At 37.1% G+C, this 16,275-nt stretch overlaps 1 protein-coding gene and 1 pseudogene across 2 annotated transcripts in view; both read right to left on the bottom strand.

Moving 5' to 3' along the window:
• Nucleotides 1–16,275, bottom strand: part of PMS1 (PMS1 postmeiotic segregation increased 1 (S. cerevisiae)) — a 108,225-nt gene continuing 91,950 nt past the window's right edge. For both annotated transcript variants that reach the window (XM_006864044.1, XM_006864043.1), the window contains exons 9-11: nucleotides 11,152–11,282; nucleotides 2,926–3,086; nucleotides 1–165 (exon numbers count right to left, since the gene is read on the bottom strand). In XM_006864044.1, the coding sequence (XP_006864106.1) occupies nucleotides 1–165; nucleotides 2,926–3,086; nucleotides 11,152–11,282 (457 nt within the window). The remainder of the gene's footprint in view (nucleotides 166–2,925; nucleotides 3,087–11,151; nucleotides 11,283–16,275) is intronic.
• Nucleotides 5,891–6,191, bottom strand: LOC102817514 (annotated as a pseudogene).

The following is a 16,275-nucleotide window of genomic DNA, read 5'->3' as shown; positions in this document are numbered from 1 at the left end:
TCATGCAGTTTCTGGAAGATGGGTTAGATGATGAAAAAATGGGCGACCATGAACACACCCTTTAACTTCATTTCCAAACTGATACTTTATTCTGTGGACAATGTCTCGGATGTCCTCTGTGGATAAGTACATGGGTAGCTGTCTAGATAGACGTACTGCTTCTCCCTGTGAAGAGAAAGTCACACAATTTACAGTGATATAATATGAAGTCCTGCTGTGATGCTGTAGAGTCAGGACAGGACTGCTAACCACAAAATGGGTAATTCATATCCACCAGTTGCCCCTTAGGAATCCTATATAGGGTCGCTGTAAATCAGAACTGACTTGATGGCCCTTAACACCAACATACCGTGAAGTAGAAAATATTTTATCTTGGCTGTGCAGATAATGATTTGAGTCAGGGCAAAAAGAATAGAGTGTAACAATCACCTAAATCCTGTTGAGAGGCTTTGTGATAGTAAGACACGGATTGAGCGAGAAAGATTCCTGATAGGAGTTGGAGGTAGAATCAAGATGACTTGCTGATGGACTGATTATATGGTATAATGCCTACATTTTTGGTAAGTGATACTGTTTTCTGAAGCAAGAAGACTGAGGGTGGATCAGATTTGTGGGTAAAGTAGTATTAACAAAGTTGGCTTCTTTAAAGATTTTGTTTTAAATTGTACTCGAAAGAGCTTAAATTCTAACCACAACCCCATTATCATCCTAAACATCCTACTTTATTCTAACTAAACATTAGGTTCATTTTGACCTTAAATCTCTTCCAATCCGTGTACCCTTGTGTCATCTTTCCTACTCAGGCTCTCTAAATGAGACATTTCCAGGATACTATCTTTAGCACCCTGCATTCCTTTAGGATTACTAGATCCAATACACAAAACACTATAGACAACTCCCTCAACCTTTGCTTTTTTTAAGTTCATAATAACTCTTTCACAAGAAAAGATTCCTTTGAAGTCTCTAGAAACTTTCAGTGTTAAACAGCCCCACAATGTACTGGGAATATCCAAGAGACAAAGCTCCTGAAATACTTACAAATATTCCTAATACAGTCTCCAAAAAGATCAAAAGTGAACTCTGCTGTTGGGGAAGTCTGGCACTCAGAAAATCGCAGACACACCATGATTATATTCTAAACCAAAATGGCTCATTTGAAAAAAGACATTAAATCCTATTAAAGTTCTGATTTGTTCTCAGAGTAGTAGCAGTAGCAATTACTTTAAAAAATAGAGGTTTTGTGAAACAACCTCTACTGTTTTCACACTACTTGGACATTTTAAGCTTATACTCTTTCCCCATCACTTACTTAATTTTGAATTAATAAAAAATGTATACAACTCTCATTTGTGCTGGATATTGTTAGAAAACTGTGTACTTATTCAAGTAATATGCTGTTGTTAAGTGCTGTAGAGTAAATGTGAAAATACTGTATTTGTCTAAAAAGAAGTTAGTACAATTCTTAGCCTTGATCTCTTCAAGTACTATAGAGCTATTCAGAGAAATCAAGGCTAAGCATTATATTATTGTTCTTTTTAGAAAAGTACAGTATTTTCACATAGAATGCACCTACATATATAATGCAGAGTCCTGGTGTGGCGCTGTGGGTTAATGTGCCAGACTGCAAAGGTGTTTGAACTGCAAGGTCTGCGGTTTAAGCTCACCAGCTGCTCCTCTAAACCCTATACAGGGTCAAATGGGTCAGAATAGACTCGACGGCACTTTACAACAACAACAACAACAACAACATATATAATTCACACAGTGCACACAGGAAGCACACACACAAGGGGTTACACAGTTTGAAAGGCTTCACAAACAAACTACTGCTCTGCAAGCAAACACCTGTATAGCAAGCGGTATTTGTGTAGAAATATGATATATGGTATATTATTGTTAAACGCTGTGGAGTCGGTTCTGATTCATATCAATCCTGTATAGGATTTTTTAGGAGTAACTGATGGGTTTAAACTGCCAATCTGGCAATTAGCAGTCCAGAGCTTATTCTACACCATCACACCATAACTCCACTATATGATATAACAAGGAGCAATTTATTATCCTTTCTAAGGACTTTAATTGGAGTCCTGGTGTGACACTGTGGGCTAATGCGTCAGAATGCAAAGTCATTTGAACTGTAAGGTCAGTGGTTCAAGCTTCTTGGAAACCCTACACAAGGGTCACTATGGGTAAGAATTGACTTGGCAGCACTTAACAACAACAACAAGAAAATTAATATGGAAAGTAAAAAAAAAATAAATAAATAAAACCCGTAACTACAAAATGTTCAGTCCTAAGGTTTTTCCTCAATACGCACCCCACAAATATTGTTACAATAAGGATCATTATATAGCATATCACAATCAGTCTACATGTGAAACTTTTAATTTAAACACAATCATTTGTGTGCAAAAAACCAAAAAACCTTATAAAGTGTTTAATATTTTAGACATGGTTAGTATGTTGAAAGTAAATTGTTTCTTAATATAGTAAGAATACTATTTTCTTTAAAAATATAAAAACATTACTATTTTAAGAAACAATTTGCTATCTAAAAACCCAACTAACCTACATAATCTAATAATGTAGTTGTTGTTGTACCATCGAGTTGGTTCTGACTCAAACTGACCCAGTACAGGGATTCCAAGGAGCGACTGGTGAGCTTGAAATGCTAGCCTTGTGGTTCAAACCAACCTTGCAGTCCAGCGCATTAACCCACAGTACCACACTAAGACTCCAATCTAATAATTTGTTGTTGTTAAGTGCCGTCGAGTTGATTCTGACCCACAGTGACCCTGTTTAGGGTTTCCAAGAAGCAGCTGGTGAGTTTGAACCGCCGACCTTGTAGTTCAAATGGCTTTGCAGTCTGGTGCATTAACACACAGCACCACACCAGGACTCCAATCTAATACTAATAATACATACCTCTAAATAACTTATCACTTTTCGAGGTCTGCATTCATAAACTTCCTTTGCATTTTTGTTTAAGATAGCATTGAGGATTTCTTTTAAATCCATTATGCCATAGAATGGGAGACATTTAGCCATTCCTTCTATTTCTAAGTAGTTTTCAGCAATGGAAACTCCTGAAAGAAAGAAAGAAAGAAAGAAAGAAAGAAACAAAAATAACCACAGTAATTTTAGTTTAATTTAAATTATATTCCAGAACAGGTCCATTAAAAACAAATCAGTGCTAAAATATTTAGTTAAACTTCATTAGAAATCAAGACAGTCAGGACAAAGTTTTACTTCCTTACTTGGAAAAAATAATAATTACTCACAGATTTCAAACCCATATTAAGTTGTAAGTGGCTCACTGGCACCATATGAGAACATTGGCTTTACACTCGTTTCATTGTAATGATTACAATCCCCTCCATTTATCAACAAATCAACAGTATTTGCTTCTATTCCCTGTTTTTGTTTTGTTTTGGATGTACACAAAAACATTTAGGAATATATATAATCATTTAAACAACCAAAGGGCACATTCTGCAAGCCTGGCTTCTGGCTGCCAGCAAACAGCCTTTCTCTTCCCATGAATCTAGAGTCTTCAGCTACTCTCTCTCTCCATGTCTCCATCTCTGCCTCTATCTCTGGTGTCGCTGATTCTCTGGATAGTGGCCCACATTCTACTCATGCTCTTCTCCCTTAATGGTCCTAGGGTCCTGTTTCTGGAATGTAAGATTAACTACTCCCCGTTTAATGTTACAAAACTTTTACCTTTACAGTTGTGAACAGTCACAATTAGTCATGATAACAATTACTCACTACTGAATTATAAGAATTTCATCCCTATCTCCTTTCACCAGACCCGCCTAGACATGATGAAAACTATTCAGTGGGGACTCTACCTTCACCTGCACACTCTGAAAGTGAACTCCCCTTGAAAACTTGTAATCCAGTTACATTATGCCTTTATAACCCCCCGCCCCCCATTTTAGGTAGCCAATGTCTAAGTTGCCCATCCCTATCAGTCCTGTATCCTTGATGTGAAGACTCCTTACTTCCCAGGTGGTATTCTAAGTTACTACTTCCCCAAGTACAGGTCAAGTTCATCAAATTGTAGCAATTTACACTTGTTTCCTTTATCAAAAAAATTTTTTTTTAACTTCCCCTAGTCGAGCTTTGATCATCCAGCCATCGAAGCTAGGTCAAATGGGTACAAATCTGCAAGTTTGGGTATTTTTGTGTGTCTCCCCTCATTTTGTAACAGCTGGATGCTTCACTTTCTACTCTAGCCCTCCATGGCTGACCACATGTAATTTTATTTTATCAGTTATTGATGTTTTGTTGCTTATATTTGTTTAGAATATTTTTTAATTTTGAGGGAAAACAGTCTCAGGATATTTATTAAAAGTGTTTCAACAACTACTGCTGTTCAAATTCTATTCTACTGGTTTAATATCTAACTTTAAGGCCTGAATTCTTTCTGTGATTATTTTAATTAAAAAAAATTGCAGCAAGACTCAGTTGTTGTTAGGTGCCATCAAGTTGGCTCTGACTCATAGTGACCTTCTGCATAGAGAATTAAACACTTGCTGGTCATTCGCCATCCTCACAATTGTTATATTTGAGCCCACTGTTGCTGCCATTGTGTCAATCCTTCTCATTTGAAGTCTTTCTCTTTTAGGCTGACCCCCCCACTTTTTCAAGCATGATGTGCTTCTCCAGGTACTGATCCTTCCTGATAACATGTCCAAAGTATGAGACACAATGTTTTGTGCTATCCAGGCTTCTAAAGAGCAGTTGGTTGTACTTCTTCCAACACAGATTTGTTTATTCTTCTGGTAATACATGCTACTTTTTAATATTCTCCTCCAACACCATAACTCAAATGCACTATTTCTTCTGCAGTCTTCCTTATTCACTGTCCAACTTTCACATACATATGAGGCTATGGAAAACACCACGGCTTGGATCAGGTGTTATTAGTCCAGTTGTGAGGATCTTTGTTTTCTTTATTTGAGGCAAAGCAATACATACTGAAGGCTGTCTTTGATCTTCATCATTTAAGTATTTTAAGTCCTCCCTGCTTTCAGCAAGTAAGATTATGTCATTTCTGCATAAAGTAGGTTGTTAATGATTCTTCCTCCAATCCTGATGCAATTTAATAATATGTAAGTAACTTTGAAATAAAATATTAATGTTTTTTCAAAATATTTTACTAGGCAATGCTTTAAAGATACATGGTATCTACTACTACTTTTAATAATTTAGTAACTAAAATACAACTAAAAACTAGCTACATGATTGGATGGGTAACTGGGGAGATAGTCTATCTCCACCTAGAAGCAAGGAAAAAGAGTCCAATCTTAGGTAAGTAGTAGCTAGCATTGTATTTAAAAAGGAGATGGCAGTTGCAGTGCTAGACTAACAGAGAACATATCCTAATATTCTTCTTGGGAAATAATAAGGTAAGATGGCATAAAATCAAACATTAAGGTAAAGAGTTCAATAAAGGAGACACGATGAAGGTTTGAACTTCCAGGGGAACTTTTATTGGATTTGAAACAGGGGTTAGCTAGACAAGAAGTAGAATTTTACATATAAAGAAAAAATGAAAAGTATTACTCTAAGAGTCTTTTCACTAATGCTGGTTCTAGAACTCTTATAGTATGATTAAATTGAAATCTGACTATATTTGCCTTAGATATTTTACACGATTCACAGAATTACTTGTAAATTTGGGTAAAAATATTTGGCAAAGGATGAAAAAATTGAGCAATATTTTAATTTTGTCTTTGCAAAATCAGATATGGAAATCTTACGAGATACCAGGGGGCTTTCAAAAAGTTCATGAATAAAATCAATTATCTTTTTTTTTTTTTAATAAAACATTAAATTTATTAGTCTTTTTTTCTTGGGAATTTGGTGTATCACCACTGCATTACAAGTGAACCATTAATCTTGTAGCCTGGTCCACAGTGACTGGGTGGTTCAGGCTGCTGCTGAGGAATCAGGTTTTTCTGCAGACATTCAAGGGAAAGGCCTTTTGAGAAATGCACAAGTTCCTTTTGCATTATCTACAAAAGCTTTATTTACTCTGGTAACTTTTTCTTTATTCACAATGTTTCTCATTTTAAGATTTGTGGTAACCGGTTTTGCTTTGTTTTTAGATTTAAAGTTTTTTGGTTTGCTATGTGAAATACACTCCTGGGCTTCTGCCCTCTTAGTCTGTTCTTGGCCATTATCAAACCTTCGATACCTCTGCAGCTGTTCAAGGCCCAGGTGGCACCAATAACAGGTACTGGGTCCAAAAAAAACCAATTATCTTTTAATTGCATTTCCCCACAAACTATTTGAAGTCCCTTGTATTTGGGATTACGATAATCAATTTTTATGAAGACTTTATAAGTCTGTAAAATGCTTCCTCATTGTCAGGAAAAATATTTTAAATGTAAAAGTGGTTCAACAAGTTTTCCCTTGCTAAAACATGTACTCCTGGTGTGGTGCTGTAGGATAAGTACTGGACTGCTAATTGCAAGGTTGGTGGTTCAAACCCACCAGCCACACTTACAGAGTTGCTATGAGTAGTAACCGACTCGGCAGCAATTAACAATACTGATGCAGTACAGAATGCTATTCCTATTAATAAGCAAAGTTCTTATGGTCCCAATCTTCTATTTCAAATACTTTTATCCTTATCCATTGTAACAACCATTGAACTGTTGACTCAAAGTTAACACTCTCACTAAAAGACAGAATCCTGGTGTGATGCTGTAGGATAAGCACTGGACTGCAATTGCAAAGTTAGCAGTTGAAATCCACCAGCCACACCTCGGAAACCCTATATAGGTTCTCTGTGAGTTGGAGCTGACTCCATAGCACTTAACATCAACAAAAGACAGAGAACTGGTCCTTTCAAGATCTGAGTTTTGAAAAATGCAGAAAAAACAAAACAAAACAAAAAAAGCCTAAAAAATAAAAATGAAAGAACATGAATGTTTCAGTCAAATAAAATTGGTTTACAGCTGATGGGCTTGTTTAATGTTGCATCTTCAATGCCATGCAAAGTACTGTTCAACAGGACTTAATAAATACTATCTACAAGCTAAGAGTTGAATAGTTAAAATAGCTATCCTGTCTGTTGAATGACCCGACAGAAATCTTTATCTTCAGTGTAAAGCAAGTTAAACATCTACTTTGCTATATATGTACATATACTGCTGTTGTGCCACCAAGTTGATTCTGATTCATAGCGATCCTATAAAGCAGGGTTGTGGAATGTCTCGTCTGCATAATAACTTGGTCTGGCCCTGACAAAGCATTCACAGTTCTAGCCATCACACTGTTGTTGTTTAGTGCCATTAAGTCGGTTCCAACTCACAGCAATGCTGCTTAGGGTTTTCTAGGAGAGGCTGTAGGATGTGAACCACAATCCTGAAGTTTCAAACCAACCTGGGGGAGTCAGTGCTTATTCTACAACATCGTGCCAGGATTCCAGGCATCACATTAAGGGTGATTTAAATAAATGTTTCACCAAATGCTGTTGTTAGGTGCCACTGAATCGGTACCGACTCATAACGACCCTATGCACAACAGAATGAAGCACTGCCCAATCCTGGGCCAACCTCACAATTGTTGCCACGCTTGAGCCCACTGATGGTGCCACTTGGCCATTCCATCTTGCTGGGGGTCTTCCTCTTTATCTCTGACCTTCCACCTTACCAAACATGATATCCTTCCTTCTCCAGCGACTGGTCCCTCCTGAAAATATGCCGAAGTATGAGAAACAAAGCTTGGCCATCCTAGCCTCCAAGAACACTCTGGCTGCACTTCTTCCAACACAGATTTGTTGGTTCTTTTGGGTGCCCATGGCACTTTCAATATTCTCCAACACCATAACTTATTCACTGTCCAGCTTTCACATGCATGTGACGTTACTGAAAAATACCACGGATTGGTTCAGGCACACCTTAGTCCTTAAACTGACATCTTTGCTCTTCAACACTTTAAAAAGGTCTTGTGCAGCAGATTAGCTTAATGCAATATATCATTTGATTTCTTGACTGCTGCTTCCATGAGTACTGATAGTTGGTCCAAGAAGAATGATGTCCTTGAAAACTTCAATCTTTTCTCCATTGATAAAAATGTTGTTTATTGGTCCAATGGTGAGGGTTTTTGTTTTCTTTACATTGAGAGGCAATCCATACTGAAGGCTGCGCTCTTTGATCTTCATCAGTAAGTATTTTAAATCCTCTTCACTTTCAGCAAGCAAGGTTGTATCATACGCATATCCCAGGTTGTTAAGGAGACTTCCTCCAATCCTGATGCCATGTTTTTCTTCATATAACCCAGCTTCTTGGATTATTTGTTCAGCACACAGGTTGAATAAGTATGGTGAAAGAATACAACCCTGTCTCACACCTTTCTTAATTTTAAACCATTCAGTGTTCCCATGTTCTGTTCAAACAACTGCCTCTTGGTCCATGTACAGATTCCTCATGAGCACAATCAAGTGTTCCGGAATACTCATACTTCACAACGTTGTCCACAGCTTGTCATGATCCACACAAATTGAAGGCCTTTGCAATAGTCAATAAAGCACTGGTAAACAACTTTCTGGTATTCTTTGCTTTCAGCCAAGATCCATCAGACATCAGCGATGGTATCCCTCGTTCCACATCCTCCTCTGAATCCGGCTTGAACCTCTGGAAGTTCTCTGTCAATGTATGCTTGCAGCCAAATATAGCATGTTAATTTTTAAGTTGATAATTTTGTATCACTTGTGAATGATGGTATACATTTTGGCAGAAAGAGGTTCCTTATCCCTGCTGTATAGTTTCCAAGCTGTAAATTTTTACTGTAGCAGAAAGCCTCCTCTATCTTTCTCCTGCAGAGTGGCTGATGGATTTCAAACACCGACCTTGTGGTTAGCAGTCCAGTACTTAACCTTACAGAATCACTGAACTCTGGTCTCAGAGTCGTGGAGGCTAGAGTCTGTGAGGTTCATTAAGTCTTTGAATTAACTGCTTCCATGTGCCTTTGGTTGAGCAGTTTAACAGTTGGGATAAATAACTACCCAGTCTGTAGAATAAGCACATTTATTTTTAACTACTTGATTTCTAGGAGCCAAAGGAATGACAAATCAGTTCAGGTCAGAAAATGAAATGGGGAGGTGAGAAAAAAATATCTGAACATCTAGTTAAATGACTTTTATGTTAAAGTTGCCTTATTGAGTCCTCACACTACTTTATAAAGTATATATCCCAATGTTTATAGAGAAACAGTATAACAAATGAATTAAGAGCTAGGCTTCAAAGTTTAAGATTGTTGTTAAGTGCTGTCGAGTTGGTTCTGATTCACAGCGACCCTGTATAGGGTTTCCAAGGAGCGGCTGGTGGGTTTGAACTGCTGATCTTGTGGTTCGCACCCAGTGCTGATCCCACAGAGCCATACCTAGTTCTACAACTACTACTCTCACTGAGCTTCTTTGTACAGATTTCCCACAAGGAGAATGGAGAAAGCAATGGCACCTGCATAAGGCTACTATGAAGATTTAAAAGAAGACATTTCAGACTTAGATTAGTGCCCTGAACATAACAATTATTCAGTAAATGTTAGTTGCTGTTATTCATGGAGAAAACAGAAAGACTAAAAACTGGCTTTTCCAACGACAGATTGTTTTAAATTGCAGAGTTGGGATTTGGACTATCTCCTATTTTCACTCGAAGTCTGAATATCTTTTTTTTTACTACCATCTAGGGTTGAGGGAACAGTCGCTGGAGAAGGATGTCATGCTGGGTAAGATGGAGGGTCAGAGAAAAAGAGGAAGACCCCCAACGAGATGGATTGGCCAGGTGGCATCATTGATGGTGTCAAGTGTGGCAGCGGTAGTGAGGTTGGCCCAGGATCGGACATTGTTTCGTTCTGCTGTGCATGGAGTCGCTATGAGTTGGTTCCAACTCGATAGCACCTGACAACAAGGGTTGAGGTGGTAAGTCAAAAATTTAGGGGTGGTATCCTGGTATGGTACTTTGGGATAATGTGCTGGACTGCAAAGTCGGTTTGAACCGTAAGGTCAGTGGTTCAAGTTCACTAGCTGCTCCTCAGAAACTCCGTACAGGGTTGCTTTGGGTCAGAACTGACTCCACACTTAACAATACATCTTAAAACTGGACTTCTGGTATGGTGCTATAGGATCAGCACTGGACTACGAACCACAAGGTCAGCAGTTCAAAATCACCAACTGCTCCTCAGAAACCCTATACAGGGTCACTATGAGTCAGAATCGACTTGATGACACAAAAAACAATATCATAAAACTGCACAAGTTAAATTAGCTTACGTTTATAACAGCGAAGTATTTCTTGTATATACTTAAACTTGATGCTTTTGGTACATTATTTTTATTTGCTTTCTTTTCATGTCTCAGGAAAACATTCTTTTAACAATTTCTAATACTGTGCTTTGGTTAAACTTTTCTATATTTTGGTCATGACACAGAAGTAGAAGGAGACAATGGAGTTAACCCTTGTGATACGGGACGAAGAGAAAATAGGATAAAACCAGCCTAGGAAGCTAGGAGAAAAGGCAATTAAGTGTGGAAACTATGGAAAAACAGAGAAGGGGGGCAATTAGGAAAACTGGAATCCCCTAGCCAGAAGGATTTTCCTTTTTGCTCTCCACCTGATGAATTCTCATTCTGAACAATGAAGGTCATCACAGTCTTTTGGAGACGCCATAGAATTTAATCATCTTTTCTCCAAATAGCAAGACTGCTGGTGTTAAGTGTCTACTTGGCAAAACTAGTAAATGCTTTGAAAAAAGACACACATCCATTTTTGTTAGGTCATTCTAGTATCATAAATATTTATTTCTGCTTTATCATCTAAAGGAAATTTTTTTTATAAGTTTGTAGAACAAAGCAGGCAGTTTGAGTACAATGTCAGAAGATGGTAAAAGTGTTAATTAAGCTATTTGATTAGTTATAAAAATGAAAATGTAGGCAGTGGACTAAGAGAGGCCAAACTTGGTTATTTCATGCAAAGGAGGTCTTTATAACATAAGACTTTTTTCACAGCTGACATTGTACTTTGGCCAAGATGATAATATATCACGACACCTGAAAATTATAATGTCTATACATAACTCTTAGAAAAGGTATATTTTTCCAAGTCAGAAAATAATTAAACCACATCATCATACCTGATGTCAATTTTATCTTGAAACCATTTGCTGTGAGACGAGGATCGGACAGGTATGCTGGTCCACTGTGTCCTTGGTCATCTGTTGTCATTTTATATAAGACCTCTAAATAATGAGATCCATCAAAAAGACTGAAAAAGAAAGTACAGCCCTTTAATTTATTAAAAGATGTAAAAACAAAATAATAGAAAATTTGGGAAAATTAATACAAGGGGTCTTTATAAAGTATTACTATCACAAAATAAAAAGATTCAAGCAGCCCTGTGAAATTGTTTTAAAAAATATTTTTGCTAATATTTTATAGACAACCTAGCTCTGGTAGCGTAGTGGTTACGAATCGGGCTGCTAACCTCAAGGTCTGCAGTTAGAAACTATCATTGGCTCCATGGGAGAAACACGAGGCTTTCTGCTCCCGTAAAGATTTCCAGCCTCGGAAACCCTAAGCAGTGTCACTATGAGTTGGAATCAACTCCACAGTAGTTAACAACAACAACAACTGAATGCCAAGCACAGAAAGGGATAAATAAAAAAATGGTCATCTCTACCATCTAGACGAAATGTGAAATCTAATGAATGAAAACTTTTATTTATAAATAATATCATTTTATACCTTCAAAATAGACATAACACATTGTTGAGTTACCCAAGTTGTCCATTCTGCCTAAGTTTTCATTGCTAGTCAAGGTTGCTGGAATAACACAATCATGAGAATGTCATCTTTTCTGGATAAGAACGTATACATTTAGCAATTCAGAGCTGTGGAGAATGTTCCTCAATTTATTGCAGGCATGTCGTGTTTGTCAAATGTGGCATATGACATTATTTTCATTGATCCGGTTCCTAAACAAAATTTTGATGTAGCCCAAATAAGAGTTGGCCAAAAAAGATGGAGGCCGGGGAAGACAAGGGAGGAATGCAAGAATTAAAGGCAACAGAGGTAAATACTGTTATATATACAGTCCTGCGACAATGGTGATCTGCAGTCAGATTCATAGATGGGCATACAGGCTGAACGGGTGTGGAAGGAAGAGTAGAAGTATAACTACAAATATAGGTTTGATAGAGAATATCTGTACACGGGGATTTACTTTTGCTGCAAACATATCCGTGAGTGTGGCAGAGCATACAGGGGGCAAAGTTATGAAAACTTCTTAAGCTATAACTGAAAACCTTGAAGGAATAAGTCGCTGCACCTGGGAGCTCAGGTCCCTAGTCTCGGGAAATACCAAGGTCAATGGGCACAAAGACAATGTTCTACACCCTACTTTGGTAAGCAGTGACTGGAGTCTTAAAAGCTCACGAGTAGCCATCTAAGGTACAACTATTGGCCTCTGCCTGTCCAGGGGAAAGAAGAGTAATGAAAACAAAAAAAACCATGTGGAAATATTTTGTCTATTTGACTACTGAGTCACGCACACATCAGTCTCTAGGACCCTGAGACCAGAAGAACTAATGGTACCTGGTTATCAATTCCTACTGCTCTAAAGGGATCACATTAGAAGGTCCTCAATGCTGCTGTTAAGTGCTGTTGAGTGGTTTCCGACCCATAGCGACCCTGTGTAGGGCTTCCAAGGCTGTAAATCTTTAAGGGAGCAGAAAGCCTCATCTTTCTCCCGCGGAACTGCTGACCTTCAGGTTAGCAGCCCAATTTGTAACCACTACGCTACCAGAGCTCCTTAGAGTGGGATTGAAATGTGTACCAAAACTAAAATCACAAAAAAGTCTTACTGGTCAGATAGAGACTGGTCCCCTTATCCATCCTTCAAGTCTAGAACTGAACCCATCCTATGACTCCATTTCTAGCTGAACAACAGGTCTGTATGAGGAACAATAACACTAGTGAGGTACACGTACCTATTTTAGATCTTTATTTATTTTTTTTTAAAGGCAACATTTACCCTAGAACAAAGTTCAGAAGTGTTAAGAATATGAGGAATAGAAACAGGCAACACAGGGAGGAAATGGGATATACCATGTTACATTGAGGGGACTGCAATCAGTGAGATGAAAAAAAAAGTATAGGAATTTTTAATGTGAAACTGGTGATTGCTCTATAAACTTTCACCTCATTCACACAAAAAATTTAAATTAAAAAAAAGTTGTTGTTGTTTTTTTTTGAGGTAGAAGTGTAGCCAAAGAATGTCTCTAGCATAAATCAACCTCTTGTATTTTCTAAACTTGGGTATTCTGTCTCATATTATTACAAGAAGTTGTCTATTTTGCTTTACATGTAGGTAGTTTCTATTTTCCCATTCATTTAATGGATATTTATGTGCTTACCACATGCTCAATGGCACTTAACAACAACAAACCACATGCTAGACTGTCCTAAGTATGAAAATCACTTTAGTCTGTTTTAGTGAAGGATGGTAACCTAGTCCTTCATTATACAACTCTCTACTCCTTAAAGGAGTCCTGGTATGGCACTGTGGGATGAAGCACTGAACTGCAAAGCCAAGCACATCAGCTGCTCCTTGGAAACCCTATACAAGGTCACTATGAGTTAGAACTGACTCCATAGCACTTAACTCTTTAAAAATGGAGTTTGGGTATAGCGCTGCAGAATAACATTGGCCTGTTAACCACAAGGTCAGCAGTTCAAACCCACAGCTCTTCATCGGAAACCCTATCTACCTATCTATACAGGGTCACTATAAGTGGGAACCTACTCAATGGCACTTAACAATACTCCTTCAAAGAGGAAATAGATAGTGTCTTTGCTTAAACTCTGAAGGGCTGAAGACTGTACCCTGGCTTCAAGAAGAAAAATAGATTGTGCTGTCTAACCAACCTTCAGAAAATTAACCTGAGACCTAGCGATGGCACTTACATTGTGACATAGTATTGCAATAAATGGCACAAGCTCTGCTGTTAGACGTATTTACTGTTTGTATAGGCCTAGGTAAGTTACTTAAGTATTGTTTCAGTTTCATCTATAAAATATAGATAATAGTACTTACTCTAAGAGTGTTCTAAAGATAAAATAATGAAGGGATTAACAAATTACCTATCATATATAAGTGCTCAATAATCATTAGCTAGTGCTATTGTTGAAGGAGCACAGGTGGTACTTTAGGGTAAGCACTAGACTGCTAACCACAAGGTTAGCATTCAAATCCACCAGTGGCTCTGTGGGAGAAAGATTTTCTGCTCTAATGAAGATTTATAGCCTCGGAAACCCTATACAGGGTTGCTATGAGTTGGAATGAATGGACTCAATGTTGTTGTTTTTTAAATTGCAGTTGTTATTATTTTCAGTCACCTCATATATATGCAAAAGATATATGGACAAAAAGACCAAAAAAAGTCAATGACTTTGTATAATGATGTTGGCAAAGAATATTCAATATATATTCTGGTAGAAGGAACCAATCTATACTGGATGTACAGTGAGAATGCTCCTTAGAAGCAAGAAAGGAGAGACTATTCATCTCATGCACTTTGGACCTACATCAGGTGGGTCCAGTCCCTGGAGAAGAACAATATGCTTGGTATAATAGAGGGTCTGTAAAAAAGAGGAAGCCCTTCAATTAGACAGACTGATACAGCAGCAGCAGCAGCAACAATGAGCTAGAAAATAGGATGGATTGTGAGGAGAGCGCAGGACCAGGTAGGGTTTTGTTTTGCTGTACATAGGATTGCTCTGAGAGAGAACTGATGTGACGGTACCAACAACATTACTGTTATTATTATAGGGGACTTACTTTTTTATAACCCACCCATACTAATCCCTGCCAACTCTGAGAGACAATTAGTCCATCACTTAGTTTTGAAAAACTTACAACTGAAATAGGTATGTAATACTTCAAAAGAAGACAAGGAAATAATTTTAGATCAAGCTTTGGGGCTGTCCATGTACAATGATGACAATTTTATTTTGAGGCTAGTCTGAGCCCAAAATAATAGTTTCTTATGTATTTTTTTAAAAAATGTTTCACTTAGAAAAATACTATTAAAAAACTAAAATTTGGACAAGCACAAAAAGATTTTTTTAGATCTATAAGTCTAAATATCATTCACAAAAGGAGTCAAGTTTTAAAATTCAGTTTTGTATGAATTGTTTTATTGAGGGGAGAAAAAGAAAAGTATTATATGATTTTTGAATTATATGTTTTAAAAGTCTAAAGGAGGGTTTTCTTATTCTTCCACTGAACAGTTTCCTAAGTCAACCTTAGTACTTAAAATACAGAAATATACTGGATTTTAGTTAAGGTTACTAAACTTAAGGTTAGGGCTACTGTTAACCTTATTTTAAAAAGACAGCTTTAACAAATGCTTTTCTGTGTTTAGCCGTATCTAGAAACAGACTAATACAATGATGAGCCCTAGAATACATATTCTTATTAAAATTTCAGAGTTTTTATATTCTTTGTCATACATGTGTTCTCTTCTACTTGTTTCAGACTGAAAAAGAAATATTAAGTATTTTTATAAAAAAGAGACGTTAATCTAGTCATTAGTTATTCATCTATGCAGAAAGCAATGAGTAAGGTTCAAAAAGTAAACACCTCATTTTATAATTTGTAATAAAATGATATGGACAAAAATTATCAATGAATGAAATCACTAAATAGAATTATTTCTGGGAAATTTCAGGTGGAAGGATAACGCCATCATCAGTTGAACCCACTGATAAATGCCTTTTGGCAAGATGAAACATGAAGCAATTGCACCACTGATTAAACATTCTTGCCAGGAAGTACAATCTAAATCTATTCAAGCCTCCTGAGCTAAAAAGAGATTTAAGTGCATAATAATCAAATGTAATGTGTGGACCGTGATAAGATACTAACTAAATAAAAAAAATACATATTTAAAGTATAAGAAAAGACATCATTGAGAAAATGGAGAACAATTCCAAGAAATCATTATTGTGTACCATAATGAAAAAGGCATTCGTTGTTGTTAAGTGCCGTTGAGTTGGTTCCGACTCATAGCCACCTGGTATAGGATTCCTGAGGTTTGGCTGGTAGCTGAATCACCAATCTTGTGGTTAGCAGTTCAGTAACATAAGAAAATAGAAAGATGCGTACTGAAAGATGTGCTAATTGCTCTAAAATACTTTAGCAAAGGAAACACAATATATATAGATAGAAAAGATGAAACAAATGTAGTAAAATCTGG

The sequence above is a fragment of the Chrysochloris asiatica genome, unplaced genomic scaffold (assembly GCF_000296735.1).
Source record: "Chrysochloris asiatica unplaced genomic scaffold, ChrAsi1.0 scaffold00059, whole genome shotgun sequence".
NCBI classification, from domain to species: Eukaryota; Metazoa; Chordata; class Mammalia; order Afrosoricida; family Chrysochloridae; genus Chrysochloris; species Chrysochloris asiatica.
The sequence above is the reverse complement of the archived record's forward strand: the minus strand, read 5'-3'. Positions and strand labels throughout refer to the sequence as shown.